This window comes from Octopus sinensis, linkage group LG9 (assembly GCF_006345805.1).
Source record: "Octopus sinensis linkage group LG9, ASM634580v1, whole genome shotgun sequence".
In the NCBI taxonomy this organism is placed as follows: domain Eukaryota; kingdom Metazoa; phylum Mollusca; class Cephalopoda; order Octopoda; family Octopodidae; genus Octopus; species Octopus sinensis.
This window is the reverse complement of record NC_043005.1, coordinates 34,442,127-34,467,187: the sequence shown is the minus strand read 5'-3', so window position 1 is coordinate 34,467,187 and position 25,061 is coordinate 34,442,127. Positions and strand designations below refer to the sequence as shown.

General features: G+C 33.6%; 1 protein-coding gene across 9 annotated transcripts in view; it reads right to left on the bottom strand.

The window, feature by feature from the left end:
• The window catches only part of LOC115215917 (oxysterol-binding protein-related protein 6), a 270,837-nt gene that overhangs the window by 62,626 nt on the left and 183,150 nt on the right, over positions 1-25,061 (bottom strand). For 7 of the 9 annotated variants that reach the window (XM_029785276.2, XM_029785269.2, XM_029785270.2 and 4 more), the window contains one exon: positions 20,192-20,308. The exons of the other annotated variants lie outside the window; for them this stretch is intronic. In XM_029785276.2, the coding sequence (XP_029641136.1) occupies positions 20,192-20,308 (117 nt within the window). The remainder of the gene's footprint in view (positions 1-20,191; positions 20,309-25,061) is intronic. 9 annotated transcript variants of the gene reach the window in all.

The window sequence follows — 25,061 nt, the reverse complement described above, 5'->3', positions numbered from 1 at the left end:
AGAACAGATTGTTCAAAAATAACCCAAAGCAATTCTTCCGAATGTTAGAAGGAGACAATAGGGAAAATGTTGCTTCTGATGCAAATCAAGCCAAGAAGTTCTGGAGCGGATTATGAGGAAACAATGTGGTGCATAAAAGGGATGCAATGTGGATAGGAACTATCAAGACAGAATTACAAGGAGGAAAGAAACAAAGGAATATTGTCATAAGCACTGATGATGTGAAAGAACAAGTGGGTAAAGCGCCTAACTGGAAAGCCCCCCCAGACCAAGATGGGATTCATGGATTCTGGCTGAAGAGATGCCACGTGGTGTATGAAAGACTAGCAGCTCAAATGAATGAGTGTGTCCAGAAAGGTACAGTCCCCACGTGGATGGTGACTGGGAGGACAATACTTGTAATGAAAGAGAGAAGAATGGAGAATATTGTGGGAAACTACCGTCTCATAGCATGCCCAAACATAATCTGGAAGATACTCACTGGAATATGTATGGCAAAGACATATACTTTCCTGACACAGGAATAAATACTACCAAGGAACAAAAAGGATGTAGGAAGAGTTCTCAGGGTACCAAGGATCACCTGATCATCAATAAAACAGTTTTGAAGCATTGTAAAAAAACATCATACAAACATATCTATGGCTTGGATTGACTTTAAGAAGGCATATGATATGATGCCTCATTCTTGGATTGTGGAATGCCTGCAAATGTTTAGTGTTGCTGACAACATCACAAATTTTTTGATGCAAAGCATGAAAGACTGGAAAACCAAATTGTACTCAAGTAATGTATTCTTTGGAGAAGTTAATATTAAAAGAGGAATCTTCCAAGGTGACTCGTTTTCTCCGTTACTTTTTGTAATTTCACTAATACCCATAACAATGACACTTAGGAAAGTTAAGATGGGTCACCAATGTGGGAAGAAAGGCCCATCATTGAATCATCTTCTGATTATGGATGACCTGAAATTGTTTGGGAAATCTGAAAAACAAATAGATTCCTTAACCAAAACAGCCCAGAAGTATGGTAGGGATATCGGTATGAAATTTGGGATTACCAAGTATTTAATATGAAAAGAGGGAAGAAAGCATCCTGCAGAGGACTGCGGTTACCATCAGGAGAGACAATGGGTGGACCTGGCAGTAGTGGGTAAAGATATTTAGGGATTTGGGAGCTGGATGACATTCTACACAGAGAAATGGAAGTCAAGGTCAGCGAGGCGTATCAAAAAAGGGTGAAGATGGTGTTGAAATCCAACCTGAATGCCAAAACTTTGATTACCACAATGAATATCTAGGCAGTTGCAGTGGTCAGATATAGTGTGTTCATCCTCAAATGGACTAAGGAGGAAATATCAACACTGGACAGAAGGACAAGAAAGTTGATGATAGTGCATGAGGTGCTACACACTAAAGCAAACATAAACAGTCTGTATATGAAAAGTAAGAATGGTTTCAGAGAACTAATTAGTATAGACCAATGTATAAGGAGTGAAAGGAGAATGCTTGCCAAGTATTTGATAAATAGTGAAGACCTGTTGCAATATGTCAAGAAAGATGTGGGTGTAAATGCAGATGAAATGATGAGCAAGGAAGAGTTTAACCAAAGAGCTGAAGAGAAGAGAAAGAAAACCTTGAAATGAGAATGCATGGAGAGTTTGAAAGGAAGACACAAGACGTTAAAGATAATATAGCATCAAGGGCATGGCTTGAGTGAGGTGATTTGAAACATACCACTGAAAACCTAATCATTGCTGCACAAGACTAGGCTCTCACTACCAATTAAGTGGAGTATAACATTTATAAAACTTCTGACACCCAGAAATGCAAACTCTGTGGAAAGAGTGTGGAAAATGTGACCCACTTGGTAAGTGGATGTGAGAGCCTTGCACAAAAAGAACACAAGTGCCACCACAATAAGGTGTGTGTGCATTTTCATTGGCTCTTATGCTGTAAATACCAATATGAAGTAACAGAGAACTGGTATGAGCATGTACCAAGTAAAGTTATGCAGGAGGAAGAAAAAGTAACGATACTCTGGGGCTATGATTTTCAGATGGATCATGTAATTGAACACCGTCAGATGGTTAGTGTCATATTAAATAAGAGATCATTGATGTAGCCATACCAAATGACATGAACGTTGTGAGTAAAGAGGTTGTAAAAATCACCAAGTACTCTGAACTGAAAGTGGAAATGGCAAGACTGTATGGAATACGAGAGAGTAATGTAAAAGTGATACCAGTGGTGATCGGAGCACTGAGCTCAATCCCATTGAAACTTCAAAACTTCTTAAGGCAACTGGAAATTCCATGCAAGATTGATGCCTTGCTAAAAAGCAGCCTTATTGGGCACAGTGTACATCTTAAGGAAAGTATTATCTTTCTGGGGTCCTTGTTGTGACTTGACAGATGACTAAAGACTTTGGTGCATTTTTACCTGCACTGTGTTATGAAGGAGGAGGAATAATAATAATAATTATAATAATAATAATAATAATAATAGCACACAGAGCTGCACTCAGTAGTGAAGTGAAAGAACGATATAAAAATAAAACTACTGAATAATAATAATAATAATAATGATATGTATCCCAGTAGTTATAGGTGCATTAGGAACTATCCCTGAAGATTTGAAAGAATGGATAGAAGAAATAGGCATAAATCTCGGTTTAGTATAGCTCCAGAATAGTGTTATTAGGGACAGCTAGGATACTCAAGAGGGTTCTTGGCATCTAAGGTTACTTGTTGTAGCCCAATGCTAACATTTGTTTTCTTTTCCAACAGTCTAATCTGTTGTGTCTATATGAAAATAATAATAATAACAACAGCACTTTCTAATTTTGGCCCCAAACCTACAGTTTTGAGAGAAGAGGGAAGTTAATTAAATTAACCCAGTGCTCAACAGGTACTTATTTTATTGCCCTGCCCCCTTCCCTCAGAAAAAAAAGATGACAAGCAAAGACGATCTTGGCAGCATTAGAATTCAGAACATAAAGCGCTGAAAGAAATGCTGCAAAGCATTTTGCCCCACAATCCTTTAACAATTCTGTCAGCTCACATTCTTCTTCTTAATAATAATAATAATAATAATAATAATAATAATAATAATTATTATTATTATTATTATTATTATTATTATTATTGAATTTAAAAAATTTGAAGTTAGAAGAAATGAACAATGAACTGTCATTAGCAGAGATAATTACAAACACTGATCAACATAAGAATAGCCATTTTGGTAATGGTTGGAAATAAAAAGGCAATCCAACCGGAACAAACTCTGCCAATTCTTATAAGCAGTACAGGTATGTCAGTTTCCAATTCTATAAGTATATAATAGGTAGGCGAATAGCTTCTGATATCACTCAACATTCTATCAATGAGGTACTTGGGGAGTAATCAAGGTCTAGACTCTTACAATAAATATTTTGGACAACTTCCTATAACAAACACTAAATGTTATTAAAAGTATAATTTATAAACAAAACAAAATAATACTTTAATGGTTATATGAGAGAGTTACATTTGTCTTAGCTTAATGGCAACAAATGGAAACAAACATTGTAAATAGTTTTACTAACAAAAATACACAAAGCAAGCAGGTGTGTGTGAATGTGTGTGTGTGTGTGTGTGTGTGTGTGTGCATGTGTGTGTGTGCATGTGTGTGTGTGTGTGTCATTACAAGATATATTTGCTTTCACAGAGAAAGATATTGTTTAGAAAAATAGGATAATGGACATGATCCCCAACAATTATTAAACAAAACGTATATTTGAATAGTTTCTTTACGCTATAGTAGTTTGGATGTTTATTCTATGCAAAGTCAATTGGTCTAGTTCTATAAATGTTGTTCATTTAATAATTTGGAAAGAACTAGGAAAATTACAACATTAGGTTGGCCTAAAGTTTAGGGAATTCAGTAAACATTTACTTCAAGTGAAAGACAGCTGAATATATTTACAATTGGTTGTAATGCACACAGGAAAATATATTTGCTGTGTTCCCTGAAGAGAATTAAAATGTATCCACTTTAAGAGTAGCTTTTATCATTTTTAAGTGTGGCAAGACTTCTGGGATTAAACACAGAAGAGCAATGTACTTGTGGCCAAATTAAAGTTAGTGGAGCTGATAAGTTGGAACTTCAGATTCCTAGGCTTCCACCTACCTTCCAGAGAGAGCAAGGATAACATTGTCCTAAGATGCACTTGGGAAGAAGAAAAAAAAAATGAATGCAGGTAAAATGTCCAGTGTGAAAACCATCATTCAGTCTATAAGGTTTTACCCCAACAGCCTTCTATGATGGTTGATAAATTAAATCTAAATAATGGTTTGGTAATTATCATAAGTACAAACCATTTGTGGTAAAATTTTCAATCTTACAAATATGTTGTACTGCAAGTCCATAGCTATTTCAGAGTATTTTGTTGTTTTTTAGTTGAAAAAAATTAGGGTTATTGATTTTTCAATGAATGATTATAAGAGTTTAAGAATTTAAGACATAGATTGAAAAAGGAGCACACAATCTTTACAACTTATAAGTGATTATATAATATTTGTATGCATCACTTCAGGCTATTGGGGCACATATTTACCAAATAGTACAAACTACAGAAATTTTTAAACAATGCTTATTCTCATCAAAAGCAGTGGTAGCAATTAATATTTGCTACTTTTTTGAATAAATATTCATACACATGACCACAACTTATTTTAAAGCTTTATGTCAGTTAATTTAAAGTAAATAGTTATTTATCTACATTTAAAATAATTGCTAAACCCTGATACAAATGATAACAGAGATGGGATAGTATTTGATAGAAAGTAAGAAAAAAATATATTTATAATAGAGAGAGATACCATAGAAGAAAATAGAGTTAAAAGTTATCAGAAATCTAATGTAATGTTTATCAACTATAACATGTTACATTGTAATTCTCTGTATGTTTAGCAACTACTTAAGAGACTAGTGTGGAGTTGGACAGAGTAGAGTGTGTTCTAAAATAATTAATTTAGAAACCAATGTATTTAAAACACACATTTCTGGATTTAATAATGTAGAAAGAAATTCTTACTAAACCAAGTATTATCTATTTCACAAATATGATTGTAGAAATATTCACAAAGAAGAAAATAAATAAAATGTGAGCACTTTCACCAATGGAAGTAGAGTAAACATCATTTGGCACCAGTGAAACTTGGTTTAATGTAGCTTTTTAAACTATCTTCATCTTAAATGTATGGCATGTAATTTTTTGAAAGACAAAGAGTGATATTAATTTTTAAATAAATATATTATTTTAAACTAAACATGCCTGTGCCATGGGTCTAAAGTAAGATATCCATAGCAGTATGCTCTTAAAAGAAGCACTGTTAAACATGTAATAGAAAAAAGTACTATATGTTAATATATTCATGTTTTTCACTTACCATAGTTTGCATGAGAGATGGTATCCATCCATAAGATTTGCTTCATGTAAGCAGACTGTGGTTATTAAATTATCAAATAATTGAATAGTTATGACCATGTTAGGACTAATTGTGACCAAGTAGACTGAGCTAACCCATAGAGACATCAAAAACAAATACAAAACAAAACAATGCTATAAGATGCTGAGCAGTCAATGCTGAATGGCATTGAAAACAGTTGCAAATATCTTCAAAGAGAAAATAAATGCAACTATGAAATTTCATTGAGAGCTATTTAAAAAAAATAAATAAATAAAAAACACTTTGCAAAATACATCTCCATCTTAAAATTAGATCCTAACATAGAATAATACTAACAATAATGATAATAATAAAACATTACATTCAAGATATTTGATAGAAATGTACAATATGCTATATAAAATATAAGTATGAATTTTCAATAAAAATTAAATACACATACACTATTCATACACTCCACAACTCGAGGTTTATGTGACTATGATATTTAAGCAATAGCACAAATCAAATAGAAATGTATTCACACATACATATATGTAATATCTATCTATCTGTATATATACATAACACATGCACACACACATACACAGTGCACTGCACACTTGATGATTGGACAGCAACAAAGTACTCAATTCACCAAGAGTAAAATATCCTTATATGAATACAGAGCTACTGAATATGTGCTACTTCAAGTTTCATGCTTGAAAAATGCAGTATTACGAGAGGCTTGTTTTGTGTACATGTGCATGATTTGGCAATTGTTCAGCCCCATAAAACTTGACTATGCTGTGAGGAAATACAAGAAAAAATAAAAAGATAAAAGCATTAAGAAAATTTCCCTTAAAACATTTCTTAACATTTTTCACCATGATGCTTATCAGCAGACATTACAAAGTGGCTCAAGAGCTGAGAGCTTTGCGCATTGGTAAATGTTTGATAAGTGCCAATACACAAAGCTCTCAGTCTCTGAGTAAGTTTGTTATTTCTGTTGATTAAATATCTATCTATCTACCACACATATCTCTCTCTCTCCTCTCTCTGGTCAAAGCCTAGCTAGAGAGGGTTGCTGAAGGAAAGGTCATATGTGTAGCAGCAGGATTTGGTTTCTTGTCATACATCCAGAAAGAATCAGAAGTGGTTGTAGAATTTCTATGACTTCACCCGTTCCAATTTCTGGCCTCCTATTTACCCCAGTTATAATCTCATGGGTTACTATATGTGGAGTGCAGTTGAAAAAGACACCCACTGTTCTATCTGCAACACTAAGGGTGAGATCAAGGAGGTATTTGAAGATCTTCCCAGGGACACAGTGAGGAATGCATGGAAGCTGAGGGTGGCTACTTTGAGTAAATTGTTATCTCCCAACCACAATCTAGCTAATATTTTCTGATATCTTAAAATACTTTATTTTTGAATGGGATATTGTTCTCTGTTTCTTTTATGTAAACTGTCAAATTTAATCAGAATACCCTCTGTCTGTGTGTGTGTGTGTGTGTGTGTGTGTGTGTGTGTGTGCATGTGTTTATGTAGTGGTGGTGGTGGTGGGCATGCTGAAGTGCCAATATTGCAGTTATTGCACCAGCCTTTGATGAATAAAAGAGTTTGATAATGCAACCCTTATTTGTTTCCTGTTGTAATATAGTATCATCTGAGATTTCAGATAGTGGAGTGTCCAGGTGTATCTTGAAGGCAACCACATTCACTCCATGTAAATCTCAAGGTTTTCAATAGGATATTGAAGAGCGTTGCTTCAATATCCTTGTGGTGGGGTTTATTTTGGACAACCTTTGTTATGAAAACCAGGGGAATCAACAGGCATCCAGTAGTGAGGATGTACATGCATACATGCATAGATACATGTGTGAACATATGGTTAGTGAGCATGTTTACATTTCATTTAAATAGGGTATGAAAGAAATAAGTAATCTTTATCTTCAGACCTTTGAAGTAGGTAGCAGCAGGTCAACAGGGGCAATATGGGCAACATACTGTTCTTCAGGGATTAGAAGCAAGATAAACATCTGGTATGATGATTTATGGCCTGGGAGATACATGAAGAGAAATGGTACTGCGAGATCTGAAAATTTCTTTAGCCATTTGGCAATCATTTGCATTTGGTTGTCTTGACATTATCTTGACTCAGGATATATTAAGAAGAATGACAAAGTGAATCTGATGTTCACTTGGCTGTTTCTTGGAATATGGAAAATCTTGTATTGGTCTAGCATCTGCCTATAGCAGCGTCTAGGTCATTGTCAAATTTGACAGATGAACTATCATATTACACACACATACACAAACACGTATTAGGGAATGAATTATTTCATTTCTGATAATAGTAGAGTATGACAATGATCTTACATTCTACCAGAAAATAATAAAAGATCTGAAAGTCAGCACATTATAATATTTATTAATTAAAACTTTTCTTCCTGTGAATAGATTTCTGATAGTTCATTTGATAATTTTTATATTTCCTAATAACATTTGATAGAGAAATATTTCTAGACTCAAAGATGACAGTCTCCACCAGAAAAGTATTCAACTAATCTGAACAAGTGAAACACCATAAATCTTAAAGTTAAAAAATGATAAATACATAATCAATGTTTGATTAGTTTTTAAGGTGGTGAGCTGGCAAAATCATAAGCACACCAAGCAAAATACATAGCCGCATTTTGTCCATCTTTATGTTCTGAGTTCAAATTCTGCCAAAGTTGACTTTGTCTTTTGTCCTTTTGAGGTTGATAAAATAAGTACTAGTTGAACATCGGGATCAATGTAGTTGACTTAATCCTTTCCCCAAATTGTTGGCTTTGTGCCAAAAATTTGAAACCAATATTTAATTAGTTTCTAGTTATAATAAGAGAAATGTAAGTAATGGTGGTTAGATAAATTTGTAGTTAAGCTGAGCTATTATTGAGGAGATATTCTATCTAAAATTAGACAAATATTAATACTGAAATATGAACCTAGCATATACTGGCACTAGCTTAAAAACCATTATTAAGATATGAGGTGACTATTTAGCTGCTATTTTTAATACAGACATAGTACTGTTACTATAAAGGTCACTTTGCAACCATGTGGTCTTGGGTTCAAGCCTACAATATAGCAATTTAGTGTCTTCTACTCTAACCTTGGGTTCATTAATGCCTTATGAGTACTGATGGAAACTGTATTGAATTCCATCATAATCATGACTCCAGCCGTATTTACCATTCACTGATTCACTTCTATTCTCTTCTATCACTCTTCTTTCACACTCTCACAAAACTTTCCACACATCCATTCCCAGTTCTCCATTTATCCATCTCCTTGTACTTTGAGGTTATACTCAGACAACTCATCTCCGCCAGCATTTCTCCATTTTCTGCTAAAGTAGCTATGTATCACCTCCACAACAAGACATGTATTCCTGTCCCACTATCATGCTTTATTGTTCTTCCATCAACACCTGACACAATGCCACCTTCCTCAATACTGCACCCCACTCAGACAAGGAGTTTTTGCCTTGCAAATTACTTGGAGACCCCACAAAAAAAACCCCACCAAATACACATATGGCCATTAAATGATGATGGCACACATTATCATCATTACCATTTTATAATCTACTTTTCCATGTTGGCATGGGTTAAATGGACATTGAGGAAGCAAATTTTCAATGGTTTGATGCTCTTCCTTTTTCCAGGAAATATTTTCCCAACTCCTTTGAACATGGCAGATTGTAACCAATGGCACCATTTGTGTAGGTAGTTTGTATAAGCAATGACATTACTTCTATAGGCTGTGACCTTGTTTTTAGTTAGTGGGCAAACAATGTTAAGACAAGGGGGAGATACAAGCATACACTCATACACCACACACACACACTCACACATGCATTACAGGCCTCTTACTATTTTGTCTACCAGTTAGTTCTACACTCATGGCAATATCACTCTGAGACCATAGAAGGAGAAACCTGCCCATGGTACCACACCATAGGAACGAACCCAGAACCATGTAGTTACAAAGCAAAACTTCATATCCTTACAGCCAAGCCTTTGTATGTGTTTGTCTTCCTGTCAAGTATGTTTGTTGCATCCCTCTCTGTTCAGTAACTTAGAAGTTTGAGAAATAGATACTGATAACATATCGAGTTGAGTAAAACGTAAGCAACGTTTTGAACCATGAAGAATTTGTACTGGATTTTTGCAGAGTTTTTCATTTTTTTTAAACATTTTTTTTGTAATTGTCTGATAAAACAGACATAGATTTGCCCAAATACATCAATAAATGAACATTGATATTTTTTTCACTGTTGTTACAATCATCTGAAATGGAACTGTCAACGAGCGATATTCAAGCAATTTTGTTATTCGGCTTCAAAAAAGGACATAAAGCAGCTGAAACTGCTTACAATATCAACAAAACATTTGGTGAGGAAATGACCAGTGAGTGGTTAGCTCAAAAATGGTTTAAATGATTTCACAGTGGAAATCATGAGAATAGTGGACACCCATCTGTCATCGATGATGATCAGTTAAAGACCATCATTGAGAAAGATCCACATAAAACTACTCGAGAACTGGCAAAAGAACTTCAAGTTAGCCAGAAAACTGCCTGCAATCATTTGCATGTGATCAAAAAATCAAAAAAGCTTGGCAAATGGGTACCACATGATTTGAATGAAAATCAGAAAATACACAGACCAATCCATTTCTCAAATATATTGTAACCTGCTATGAAAAGTGAATTCTGCACAATAATAAAAACATTCTTCGCAGTAGTTGGACCAAAATGAAGCACCAAAAACCTTCCCTAAACCTGAGCTCTTCATAAAGAAGGTTAAGGTGACTGTTTGGTGGTGTACTGCTGGACTCATCCACTATAACTTCTTAAAACCCAGAAAAACCATTTCTGCGGAAACATATTGCCTCGAAATTGCTAAAATGAACGAAAAACTGCTACTTTTCCAACCCAGACTGGTCAACAGAAGCGGGCCAGTCATTCTTCATAACAATGCCTGACCACACATTTCATTAATGATGCTCCAGAAGTTGAGAAAACTTGGCTACAAAGTTCTTCCCCACCCAGCTTATTCCCCAGACCTTTCTCCTACCAACTACCACTTTTTCAAGCACCTTGATGGTTTCCTGCAAGAGGAAGTAAAAAAAAAAAATCAAACCAATGCTGAAAGTACGCTCAAAGTGTTCATCAGCTTCAGAACTCCAGACTTTTATGTTGCCGGAATAAAGAAACTTTATTTTATTGGCAAAAATGTGTTGCATTGTCGAAATATATTGATGAATTTCATATTTCAAAATGTTGCTTACTTTTTACTCAGCCTAATAGATATCAGACTAATATTTATTTTAATTAACTTACATGTTGTATAAGTTACTTAGAGAGAGGTAGGGGCAGAGAGACACAATAAGAACTGGTTGGTGTTGAGTGGAAAGACTGAGTTAACTAATTGCTTCTCAGTGGAAGTTTGGTTACACAGATATATCTATATAGTCATACATACATCCATACACTAACATATAGTTTACTGCATTATAATAGGGATTATATTATATATATTTGTGTGCGTATGTAGTCATGACGGACATTTATATTACCACAGCTCTGTTTATCAAGATACCAATGCTATATTATTTTTAGGTTCAGAAAATGATACTTAAAGGCCAGGGCAGAAAAAAAAGGCTTCACTTTCTTTTCAGTCTAGATATAGATATTATCTATTAACTGCTGATGGTTTGTTCCCTAATTTGTTGGAACCATAATGTTCCATACATTGCTTCCTATCACTTTTACTGACGAGTACTGGGTAAAGCTAGAAGTGGCACCACACGGCAACAGATCAGTCAAGTAACTTCTTTTTCCCACTCATTTGTCATTGGACTGTGATTTTACTGGACACCACCTTGAAAGTTTTTAATCAAACAAATCAACTCCAGTACCTAGGTGTTTCTTAAGTCTAGTACATAGTCTATCGGTCTCTTTTGTTGAATTGCTAAATTATAGGAATGTAAACAGACCAACATTGGTTGTCAAGCAATGGGACGGGGAGACAAATATAGACACAAAGCCACATCTATCTGTCTCTCTCTCTCTCTCCCTCTCTCTCTCATATGGGATAAGGTGGTGAAGTATGATCTTCAGATGTTGGATCTCACAGAGGTGATGACAAATGATCGACACCTTTGGCGGTTTGCTGTGCTTGAGAAGACCCGTCAGTCGAAATTGTAGTTGTAGACAGTGCCAGTAACACATAAAAGCACCTGTGATGGTGACTCCCAAAAGGCACCTGTGCTGGTGACATGTAAAAAGCACCCACTACAATTTTGGAGTGGTTGACATTAGAAGGGCATCCAGCTGTAGAAACCAAGACAAAATCAGACTGGAGCTTGGCACAGCTCTCCAGTTTACCAGTTCCATTCAAACCATCTAACTCATGCCTGCTGGGAAAACAGATGCTAAATGATGATGATGATATATATGTGTATGGCCTAGCTTGATTAGTAGAAAAGGCATGGGTAATAACTCCATAAGATGTATATGGTGTAAGCTATGGATACATAAGATGCAGCAATGTCAGAGGAAGGTTAACAGGGAAAATAATTTTTGTGTGTGGGAGGTGCACAGGTACAATTGACACCAAAAATGTACAGAAAATAGACTCCATCAAATACAAGGGAAGAAAACTAGAAAGCTGATAGCTTCTATTACCTTGGTAACCAAGTCAGTAGCAGAGGTGGATGCTCTGAGAGCATAGTTGCTGGAAGAAGAATAGGCTGGGCAAAATTCAGAGAGCTCCTCCCACTGTTGGTAACAAAGGGCCTCTCCTTCAGAGTGAAAGTCATATTGTATGATGCCTGTGTGTGAACAACCTATGCTACATGGCAGAGAAACATTGGCTGTGACCATTGAGGACATCCACAAGGTTGAAAGAAATGAAGCTAGTCTGCTTTGCTAGATGTGCAATGTCAGTGTGCATGTACAACAAAGTGTAAACATCTTGAGAGAAAAGTTGGGCATAAGAGGCATCAGATGTGGTGTGCAAGAGACACAACTGCACTGGCATGGTCATGTGATGTGTATGGATGAGGACAGCTGTGTGAAGAAGTGCTGATCTCTAACTGTGGAGGGAACCTGTGGAAGAGTTAGAGCCAGCAAGACATGGGACGAGGTGGTGAAGTATGATCTTCAAACATTGGGCCTCATGGAGACAATGACAAGTGACCAAGACTGTTGGCTATATGTCATGCTTGAGAAGACCCATCAAGCCAAGTGAAAACGCAGCCGTGGCTGATGCCAGAGTAATGCAACTGGCACTTGTGCTGGTGACATGTAAAAAGCACCCTTCAAACGTTGGGTGATATGTTGTGCTTGAGAAGACCCATCAAGCCAAGTGAAATTGTAGTTATGGTTGATACCAGTGTCATGTAACTGGCACCCATGCCAGTGGCATGTAAAAAGCACCCATCAAACTTTGGGCCTCACAGAGGCAGTGACAAATGACTGAGACCTTCGGCAATATACTGTGCTTGAGAAGAACTGATAAGCCAAGTGAGATCATAGACGTGGCTGATGCTGGCATTTCGTAACTGACACCCATGCCAGTGGTACATAAAAAGCACCCATTATACTCTTGGAATGGCTGGTGTTAGGAAGGGCATCCAGCTGTAAAAACCATGCCAAATTAGATTGAAACCTGATGCAGTTCCCCAGTTTTCCAGTTTTCACTCAAACCATCCAACCCATGCCAGTCTAGAAAACAGACATTAAATGATAATGGTATCTACCAAATCAACTCGCAAATCATTTGTTGCCCCAGAGCTATAGTAGAAAACACTTGCTCAAGGTGCTATGCAATGGGACTGAACTGAAAACCATGTGATTGCAAACTGAGCTTCTTAATCACAGCCATGCTTGTAGGCACAAAGAATTTAATACCTTCATGAATTATACACACACACACACACACACACACACACACACACACACACAAAAGTAAGGAATGTGTATATTTCAGCATCAATTGATTTTGCCCTCTGTATGAAAAACCATGGTTTGAGCTCATCAGCTGGAAATAACACTTTAACATCTATTTCTGAAATAATCATCACATTACCTCATGTGCATTCTTTACTTTAAATGCCCCCACGGCATTCAAAACAAGGGTATTGTGAGCCAGTACAAATTTAAATTAAATAAGTATTATTACCATTATTACAAAAATGCCATGAAATGATTTTGTGTTTGATAATCTATTTATTAACACCTTTTATACAAGAAATGAAAAGCTGTAGACAAACAAGCTAAGGGGTCCAGACTGTGCAAATTCTCCAAAAGAATCAACACAAACCAAAGTATGAAATATTGCAGATAAATCTGATAGCAGAAGATATCAACGAAGGTTTTGGTGGGAAAATTCTGTAATTATTGTTGTAAAGTATAAGGAACAAAGTCAGTTGCATTCACTCTAGTTCTCCCTTAGAATACAGGTGTCCTGTTGAAGTTTTTTCACATTTCAATCCAATTTTTATGATTTTCCCATCCTTCAGACCTAAAAAAATTCTTTGTCTATTTATTTTGATGTTTTTGTGTGTTTATGTGTAAAATGTTTTGCATGTAAAATACATGTTCCAGACCCTAAAATATAAATATCAATAAGCAAATAAATCTACTTTGTTCCAGCACATCTCAAATATTATTCAATTGATGTGGACTTTTATTTTCAAAATATTTAACCAGAACAGTGGTTTAAATAATTAATAATCATGGTATTGTAGTTTACCAAGCCATTACTTTTTGGGTGATACTTAAATACATTTAATGAAACATTATAAACTCTGATCAAATTACATTTTCTTTTCTTTTTTTTATTTTGAAAAAGAGAAAGAATTTAAAATGAAGATTAGAACAAGAAAGCAGTGAGTTATTAAGCGAATAGGAAAACCAATGTTCTAGAAACAGCAATGTGATAAGAGATAAACCATGCAAATGGAAAAAGTTTTTAATTTCGTGGTAATTAATTGCAAAATAATAAAGAAGACAATTAATAAAATATTTATAGTGGTATTAGTTGCTAATAAATAAACACAGATAATTCTATGCATTACACACAGGTTTTGAACAATTATCGTAAAACAGAGACAGTGAAATATGGGTATAAAAAGCTATCTGTAATCTCCAATTAGATAATATGAACAAGAAATAGTTTATATTAATTCATTCTTTCAAAAGTATAATTCTACAATACTAAGGGGAGTAATCTAAAACAATTACAATACAAATTTACATTTTATGAACACTGCATGGTTTTCTAAAACTTGATTAATGAAACACCTTACAGCTTTTATAGCCTAAACCCTAAACCTGTATAGATTTTTAAAGATAAAGAGAAAAATACAATAATATAAAGCTGCTCATTAAATCAATAGGGACATGCAATTTTATCACTTTAAAATTAGGGATATGGAAACACACACATCACGTGTGTGTGTGTGTGTGTGTGTGTGTGTGTGTGTGTGTGTGTGTGTGTACCCATACAAGTTTACCAACTGAACTTACAAAGTTACAAGAACACAATCATATTGTAATTTCTTCTAGAATCAAGAGGAATATAAAGTATGTTCATAAAATAATTTGTTTCCTTATTCTCCATAATTTTGAAATATTTAGGTTAAAATATATGGACTCCAGGTTTCTGAAAATGGAAACTAATCTCATCTAATCTAGGATTAAATGAGAGTTAATAAAGCAGTTATATCATCTAAGTTTATACACTTATTTACATAAATTCTGCTCAGATAATTTCTACATAATCTTTCAAGACATTCTAAGTGCTGAAATACGACATCAAGATTCTCAAATTAAAAAGAATCACACAGGTAGAGAAGCTACAAATGAGTCTTTTAATTCCTTTGGTGTGATGATAATGAGAGGGAATTTATTGCCTACAATCATGTTGTGTACTAGAAACACTATTCAGTCTTAAAAGATTAGTTTTAAACTTGTGAATATTTACAGAGATGTTGTGGAATATATGATGGTATAATTCAACTAAAATTTAAGAAGAATGGCACAGAGAAATTTGCCAAAGAAAATAAATTGGGAAGTGAAATTGCAACTTGATTTAAGACAGCTATATACAACCATCATGCAGCACCTAATCCATCTAATGATGTTGATGAGAAGAAGCTATTATTATTCTTATTATATGTTTAACTTTTGCTTTGCATTTGTACAAGTTTGCTCCAAGTCTCACCCAGATACCTCAAGAGACAACAAGTTACAAGTTCATGCTAGTGTTATACCTAGGGTGTCATATATTTGGTTTTGACCGTATTATTGTTCTAGAGAATGTTTAAGAAAACATAATAAAATTATGAGTTTGTTTTAAAATTTGAGATTACATAGACAGTATTTTACATAGGATGTGGGCAATTCCCATGAGCACTATCTTTTAAAATTCTGCCATTTTGGTGTTTCCTAGTATCTGAGCTAGGTAGCAATCAGCCCCTTTTACTATCATTCCTAGGGCACCTATGACAACAGGTATTGTTTTAGTCTTCAGATTCCACATTTTGCCAATTTCTATTTCAAGATCTTTATAGTTGCTCAGTTTTTGGTAGGTCTTGGCAGATATGTTTATATTGAGTGGGACAGTTATATCAATGAGGAGGCATGATTTTTGTCTGAAGTCTTTCAATATGATGTCTGGCCTGTTCGCATCTATCTTTCTGTCAGTTTGCATGGTGAATTTCCAGAGGTGTGAGATGTGATCATTTTCAAGCACTGGGGATGGTGTGTGTTCCCACCAGTTTTTATCATGGGGTAGGTTCATGATTTTGCAAATTACCCAGTGAATATATTGTGCTGCTCTATCATGCCTGCTGAGATACTCGGAAGAAAACTGCACATGGAGACAACATAATTAATGGTTTCATTTTGTTGTTGACAGACATGCCATGTTGGGCAGCTGCTGTTCTTTAATATGTTGGCCTGGTAGTTTCTTGTAGGTAGGCATTGATCTTGGGCTGCTATGTTAAACCCTTCTGTTTCTGATTTTAAACCAGAAGCCACTAACCATTGATGGGTAACAGCTTTGTCAACACCATTAGCTCTCTTTGGGTATTTGCCACTGAGAGGTTCTTTTTGCCATTTATCAATAGGAATATCTAAGGCAGCAGTCTTAGCATGGGTTTTCATATGCTTAACTTTTTCTGAGCTCTGGAATTTGTTGTATTTGGAATTCACTTAGATATTCCTTTGCCTGTTTTGTTACTGAGTATGATGCATTCTTGTTTTCATATTTTGAGAAAGTTTTAATATCCAGTCATCAGAGTTTTTCAGGTAGGTGTTTAGGCCAATTGTGGCAATCTTCATTGTTAATTCCAGTTGTAAAAGTCCATGGCCACCCTCTTTTCTTGGCAGATAAAGTCGTTCTATATCTGCCTTAGGTTGGTGCATTCTATGTATTGTCAACAATTTTCGTATTTTTCTGTCAAAATTACATATTTCAGTAATTAACCAGTTAATGATATTGAAACTGTAAGTCACAACTGGTATGGCTAAACTATTGATTGTTTCGATCCTGTTTTTTGCATTCAGCTCTGTCTTGAATATTGCTTTTACCCTGTGATAACATTCACTTCTGATCCTTTCCCTCATCACTGAATATTTGATTCCATCCCCTTCAAATACCCCTAGGTTTTTGTAGCTCTTCACTGGTTCTAATTCCTTTATGACATTCTGCTGGTCAAGATTAACATTGAATGTTTCTGTCATTTTTCCTTTGATAAAGGTAGCTTTTGCACATTTATCGAGGCCAAATTGCATCCTGATGTCATCACTGAATTGTTTAACAATTGCTAGTAAGCTCTGTAGTTGTTGATCATTTTTTGCAAAGAGCTTTAAATCATCCATGTAAACAAGATGATTTATATTTTTATCAAACATTTTATAACCGTATTGTACATCATTGAGCAATTATTGTTATTATTATTATTATTATTATTATTATTATTATCATCATCAAGAATTCAATTTTGACACAATTCAGCACATAGAAACATCAAAGACTATATATAAAAATCAGAGATCCAAATATATTTCTTGCAGATATTTGCATTGCATTTATATTATGATGCAAAACAAACAAGAATATCTTGGTTTTATTTGTGTTTAATATCAGTTGGATGCAAACCAGTGTAGAACATGATCCAAATAAGGTAGCAAAAATCCTAACTGTTCATAAAGAAAGCAGATCATGTTTAGAGCAATGAATGAAATACACTAATTTACCAGAATATTAACAGAAAAATATTAAAAAGAGACAAAAGTTTATCATCTACCAAGCCCAAGAATTTGGACAAGATTAAATAGAAATATAAAAAAGATGTTAAGAGAAACTTGCACAGAAAAGAAATGGAAGAATCAAAAACATAATTATTCTGTATTAATAACTCCTTTCTTATTATCTGTACTAATTATACCTTACTAATTATGCTGTACCATTTAGAATAGAACAGAGTATTTTAGAGATACAATTCTAATTTGAAATATTCACATCAAGAACTACAGATGGCTGATATAGAGGACAAACAACTGAAGGCTATATAGTTGTCATAAACACATTGCTGAACCAGTGCCATGGTATATCAAGACACTGGTACAACAATGTTTCATGACAATGTCAAATTAATGCCTAAAAAATTTATAATGACTCTCCACACTTAAAAATTGGCAGAGTCTGGTTCTCAGTCTCACACTTGCATGTGGGTCAACCTGTAGGATGGATCATGATAGAGGTGTCAACTACTCCAAATGGACTCAAAACAAAACCCACATCAAAGAAATGTAAGCATGAAAATTCAATAAAAATGGCAAAAACATATTCAAGAAAAGCTGAACCAAGCCAGGTCATAAACTCAGTGAAGTAGGCTCACCCACCCCTTCATCATCATCATCATCAACAACAACAACAACAATAGCAATGTTTTAATATATACATAACACACTACCATTCATCTCAGTAAGCTATCATCACTAAAAAAATCCCACAACATAACTATATCATATAAAAAACACTAAAGTAGCTGATTTTATCTACGTTGTGCTGGGTTTAAACATTAAGGTGAAAAGACTAAGTCTCAAAGCCTTGGCTTTATCTGGGAAAACCTGAATGTGTGTGTATGTAAGGGTATATTTTATCTTTTACTTGTTTCAGTTATTTGACTGTGGCCATGCTGGGATACCACCATGAAAAGTTTTAATCGAAGAAATCAACCTCAGGATTCCTACTTGTCTCTTTTGCTGAACTATTAAGTTATAGGGACATAAACACACCAATACCAGTTGTCAAGTGGTGGTGGGGAAGTAAACACAGATACACATACACACACACACACATATAGATATATACATAAATATATACATATATATATATTTGGGTCAACTTGTAGGTTCTTTCAGTTTCCATTTACCAAATCCACTCACAAGGCTTTGGTCGGCCAAAGGCTATAATAGAAATCACTTGCTCAAGGTACCACACAGTGAGACTGAACCCAGAACCATGTGGTTGAGAAGCAAACTTCTTACCACACAGCCACAATTCAAAGATAAGTTTCTTAGAAGCAAAATTCACCTTGCAAAGACAATGCACTACTTTCTGATGTCTTGAGTACATTATTTTATATCTGTAAGCCTTATTCCTATGAATGAACACCCAGAAATACACACATTTTTTGTAATCTCTCAACATGTGATTATAATAGTTTCTAAATCTAGACACATAGTCTATGAGATTGAAAAAAAGCTTAAGTTGAACCAACAAATTTATGAGTAAAATAAGATTTTTGAAAAATTTTTTACAATGTTAAATATTTCTAAAGCTTGTCTAAAATACCATTAGGAATTTTACAAGTGGACACAATGCAAATGTTTTTTAAAAAAATCAATCAGAGATTAAGAACAGTAAGCAATAAAAATAAAATAGGATTAAGATTTTCGAAGGATGTGATAATTCCTATGTTTTAAATAGAAAAGATTTAATGTTACCATGTATTTCTTACGGATAATAAATATATATAAATTTTGAAAATAACCATTAATTATGGAATAAGGATTAAATGTCCTAAATAATATTTCACTATTCTGTTATCATTGTCAATTTGAGTGCCTAGCCAACTGGAATTTACTGAAATAAACTTCACAATAATCATTAATACTGATAAATGTTTGTGTGTGAGAAAAAGGAATAGGAGGGAGGAAAACAAGACACAAAAACAATCTTGGATGCTCTATGTTAGAATATTACAAGAGTGCCATAAGTGATTTAATTCATTTCTTGATTTAAAGAAAGGAAAAAAAAAATCAACATTTTGCTAATTCAATAATTAGATGCACAATAAAACTAAAAATAGGAAAAAAAGGGGAAAATGTATGATAAACTGGTTTTCAAAAAATGAAAAAAAAAAGATCATATCAAAATATAGGAAGTCTTAAGTGTAACAAGGGAATTTTTTCTAAAAACATTTTTGTGAGAAACATTTGTGGTAAAATGTTATAAAAAGTTAAGTAGCATGTTTACAGTGAATGAAGTTTGTGTAAAGCATTGGATAGGTGAATGGTAAAATATATAGAAAATATTAATTGCAATGAAGTTTTTAATATATGTCAACAAAAAGTGGATCATAATAAGTGATGTATGGAGAATGAAAGCAGCAAGGAGACACTTACATAACTTCTATTATGCTGAGGACTAGATGCTGCACTTCCCTTTTCCTTCAGTTTGTTAAAGCGGGAGCTCACGGCACGGCGAGATTTCTTTTTATCAGACAAATTTAAATCATCCCACTGTTTAAGAAATGGGAAGAAAATAAGGACAGGCTGAGGTTAGTGTTAGAAGAGGCAACAGAACAATTGCAAGATAATGGAGAATGCAGAGAACAAATAGGTGTTAAAAGCCATTAGATTTATGCAATGCTTAAGTAGGAGCCCCAAATTAAAACTTAAATGAAGAGAGTCCAACATGTCAAGACTACAACACTGTAAGCCATATAATTAACCACTGTATGATGGAGTAATTAATACAGGTCTAACTAGGTGGAGGTATAGTATACCTGGAACAGTAAAATAAGGGCCATACCTCACCTTTCACACTGACTGTTTGATTAGAGTTAACCCAAGTCTACATAATAACAACTTGTGTTAATGATTTTTCATAAACAATTACAAATTCTGATAACTTTTAATAAACGCTTGGGAAATTTAGTATGTCTAATTTCACAAAATAATTTCTGTTTGGCATAACTTCAGTTCCTGTTAGTCATAGATCTGCCCAATCAGGGCTGACCTGGAGTCAAGCACCAGCAACAGGCTTTCAATAGGTTCTTTATCTATTAGTTCATAATTGCTTTTAATTAATAAGATAATCCAAACTTCAGTACAAGAAATTACTAGAAATACTAATGTCCTACATTTTTTTTTCTTAAATACTTATCCATTTTGAAATTGTGATTTTTTTATATTTAAAACATATCTAAGATAATAATTTGTTGAGATAAAATTACTGCTTTGGTGTATAAAAATAGAGTTTATAAGTATTTACAATTCTTTTCTTTTAATGTAACAGTGAGAACAAGATGGTGAGCAATGATCACCATTATGAGGAACCTCTGAAATTATTGGGAAGAAAGAAGTTGTCAGCAGGTTGAAGACTTGAACTGAATATTTGTAACATGTGACAGTCATGGTAATTAAGTCTCCAACACAATAACAAGAACAGTCCATGTGATGATCTTCTATACAGTTTCTGTCAACTGAATCTCTCACAAAGCTTGGGTCAACCCAAGACTATGATAAAAGACATTGGCCTAAGGTATTGTGCATGGGATAGAACTTGGAGAAAGGCAGTTGTGAAATGGACTTTGTAACCATACAGCCCATTTAAGAAAGGGTGATAATTAGAATTTATCTAAGGAAGATAAATTGGTTTTATCAGTAATATTATTATATATTTAATAAATATTTATTAATGTATTTTATAAAAATGTGCCAATTAATTATAAATCTTTGTTATATGAGCAAAAATTAAAACATTTTACACAAATGTTAATGTAATTAATACATCAATTTGAAGCAATGAAGATTTGTTAATGAGTATCAAGGGGTAAGACAGATGCATGCTAGATAACAAAACAGATAAGAAAACACAAGACAATTAAATGTATTGTGAAATACAGTTATATAATTAAATAATGTAAGAACAATACATGCAGTTATTCAAAAATAAATATTCAGTAACACAAATGTTAATAAATGTTTAAAAAAAATATTTTTCTCAATTTTTCAAATAAATTCTACAATTAAATACTGATCATTTCTAACATAGGCAAAAGACTACAAATTCAATAAAATCAATCCCAGTGCTTGGTTGGTCATAATATTTTATCAATCCTAGAAAACTTTGGCTAGATTTGAATTCAGTCTCATGGAGGCAACGACAAGTGACTGATACTTTTGGTGATTTGCTGAGCTTGAGAAGATGCATCAAGCTAAGTGAAATCATAGTCGTGGCCAGTGCCAGTGACATATAAAAGGCACTTGTGCCAGTGACAAGTACGAAGACACAAATGGAAAACAAAACAAACAACATAAAGAACGACCCTTCATCAGTTGTTGACTGTTTTTCTAGTCTCGCATTTCGAGCATTTAACAACAATACACACTTTCTATAAAACAGTTGCTCCCACAAAGTAAATCAAATTTGGGATTTTGTAGAGGGTCAAAATAGATAACACGAACAGGAGAGTGAAAAGAAACATGAAAGGCTGCTAAGCCTAAATGAGGTTGTGGTGGGAAACGCTTGAATCAAGCTAGGACAGGATACAAGCAAGAACATATCTTCCTTGTTCCAGCTACAACAGAGAGAAAGAAAATAAGATAGCCGATGATCACATGGGAGTCACATGAGTAACTTGAGAGGAGTGAGAGAGAGTGTATATATATGTATATATATTTATATATATAAAAAAGTATATATATATATGTATATATATATCTCTATCTATATATATATATATACTTTTTTATATATATAAATATATATACATATATATATACCTTTATATATATAAATATATATATATAAATATATAATATATATATATATATATATTATATATATATATAAATATATATATATTATATATATATATATAAATATATATATATATATATACTTTTATATATATATATAAATATATATACATATATACTTTTATATATATATATAGATATATAAGTATACATGTATATATACATATAAACATATGCATATAACGACATACATTTATACATATACACATATTGATGCATACACACACACAAACACACATATATATACATACATAGATTGAGTGAATTCACAGTGAAATACACAAATGGATTTATTTACGTACACCTGTGCCCCAATTTTGTGACCTTGTGAAATCAACATTTCACCAAGAAATTAACTTGTGGATATAAGCTAGACAATACTACAAAAAATAAGTCAAATATGACATGAATGTTGTTAACCAATATAAGAATAGTTTCAGACTTTTACAAATTTTTGTTTTAAACATATTTGCCACTAAAAATGGCCATTTACTGGGCTAAATACTTTCTGGTGTTCAGTTCATGTTCTGTAAACTCTGAGTTCATATGTTGTTGGAGTGGAGTTAGCCTTTTGCTGACCCCTACTTGGGATATGTAGAATAAGTAGAAGTTATATGCAGTGGTTGAATCAATCAACCATATCCTTCTTTTATGAATTTCTGGCCTTGAGTCAAAATGAGATATCATTATTAACAATTTTCTTTCTTAGTAACAAAGCTCTTTAGTCAATAAAATTTCTTCACAATATATGAATGATACATATTATAGACTGAAAACAGATAGAAGCCAGAAACAATTGAGACGCAATTTGAATTCAGAGAATGGGGTCATGAACCTAGACACTTCTAATCTAAATTCTCTTGTGTCTTTATCAACATCACTGCCACAATGCACATTGTTAATAAAGGAGTCAGAAATAAAAGAAAATACGCATACATAAATACACACACACACACACACACACACATATATAAAATTGTTGTCAGGGTTCTCTTGTAACTCCACAAACAAGAAATAATGACAGAGAGTTATCAAAAACATGTTGCATATGCAGATATTTTCAAAATACTTAGTCAAAGCTTTTAGCCTTTTCGTTTTCATGGTGTGTTAATAAAACTCTTTTTATCATATATTTTATGTTCTTGCACTTAGCCTATTTACTATTCCTGACAGTTGTTTCCTTCCAATCAACCAGAAAAATCATTTGCCAGTGACAGGCTATAACTGAAACACTCAACTGGGGGTCTGAAGCATTAAACAATGCCCAAAAACAGAAACAGGTCTTACTTTCATAAAATGCCTTACTAAGGAAAATTTAACACTATATTACCACTTATATGAAAATTATAGAGTTATGTGATATATCTAACAGATCATAAATTCATAATCAACATAATGAAAGTTATGTCTCCATAATTAGAATTCAGTAAAAGCAGGTTTGCTCTGTGACATTATGTTAATTGATTAAATGTTTAAGTGTAAATAGAAAGCTTATATATGAGGTAATGAATTAATCAGTCTCTATATTATACCTTTCTGCACACGTGTCATCTAGTCTGTCATGACTAAAGGTTTCAGACATGATTGCCTGAAACACAGTCAGTCAATATATTCCTAAGAATATATTGTGCTTAAAATTAAGCTATCAAACTTCAGCACAGACAACTCTACATCTTCAACAATAAATGTTTCTTTAATTTTCTTTAATAAAGAATAGTTAATATCTACAACTCTAATTTACTCCTTCATATTATGCCAATAAGTACAAAATTTTCAATATCAAATGTTTCATATATATATGTATTATGTAGATAGGGTTAAAATCCAATCTGTGTCTTCTTGAAGCATGTCTGCTTATTCCAGTATTCCAAATCTGTACATAGATGTTATATTTGTGTGAGGTACGCATAAGAATTACATACTCTGGAAAATAACTTTAGTAGAGTAATTATATATTAGAACAGGAGAGTGAGAAAATTTCTGACCTTATTAGGAGTTACAAAATTGTACATGCAGGTGGTATAGCATGTACAACATGTACAATTTTGTAACTCCTATTAGCTAATGAAACATGTGTAATGGTAAATAAATAATACCAAAACTTAACTTTTTCCTATCTCCTATTTTGAGACATATATATATATATACTAGCAGAGATACCCGGCATTGCCCGTGTTACTTGCAATTGAAGAATTAGACTTTTCTGTTATATTTTGTGTAATGAACTGAAATACCTATGATTTGAATTTCATCAAAATTGCAGATGAGGGTTCTTTCCCTCTTTACACACCCTAAAAAGAATTGTAATTATGACACATGTATCCCATACTACTGATTTTTATGCACAGATTCCAAAATTCCAGTCTTATAGAACCTGTTAAAAGGATTTTGCTCCTGAAAAATGGAGGTCGTGGAGCTCTAAAATGTGGGAGTTAAGTTCCCTATTGGG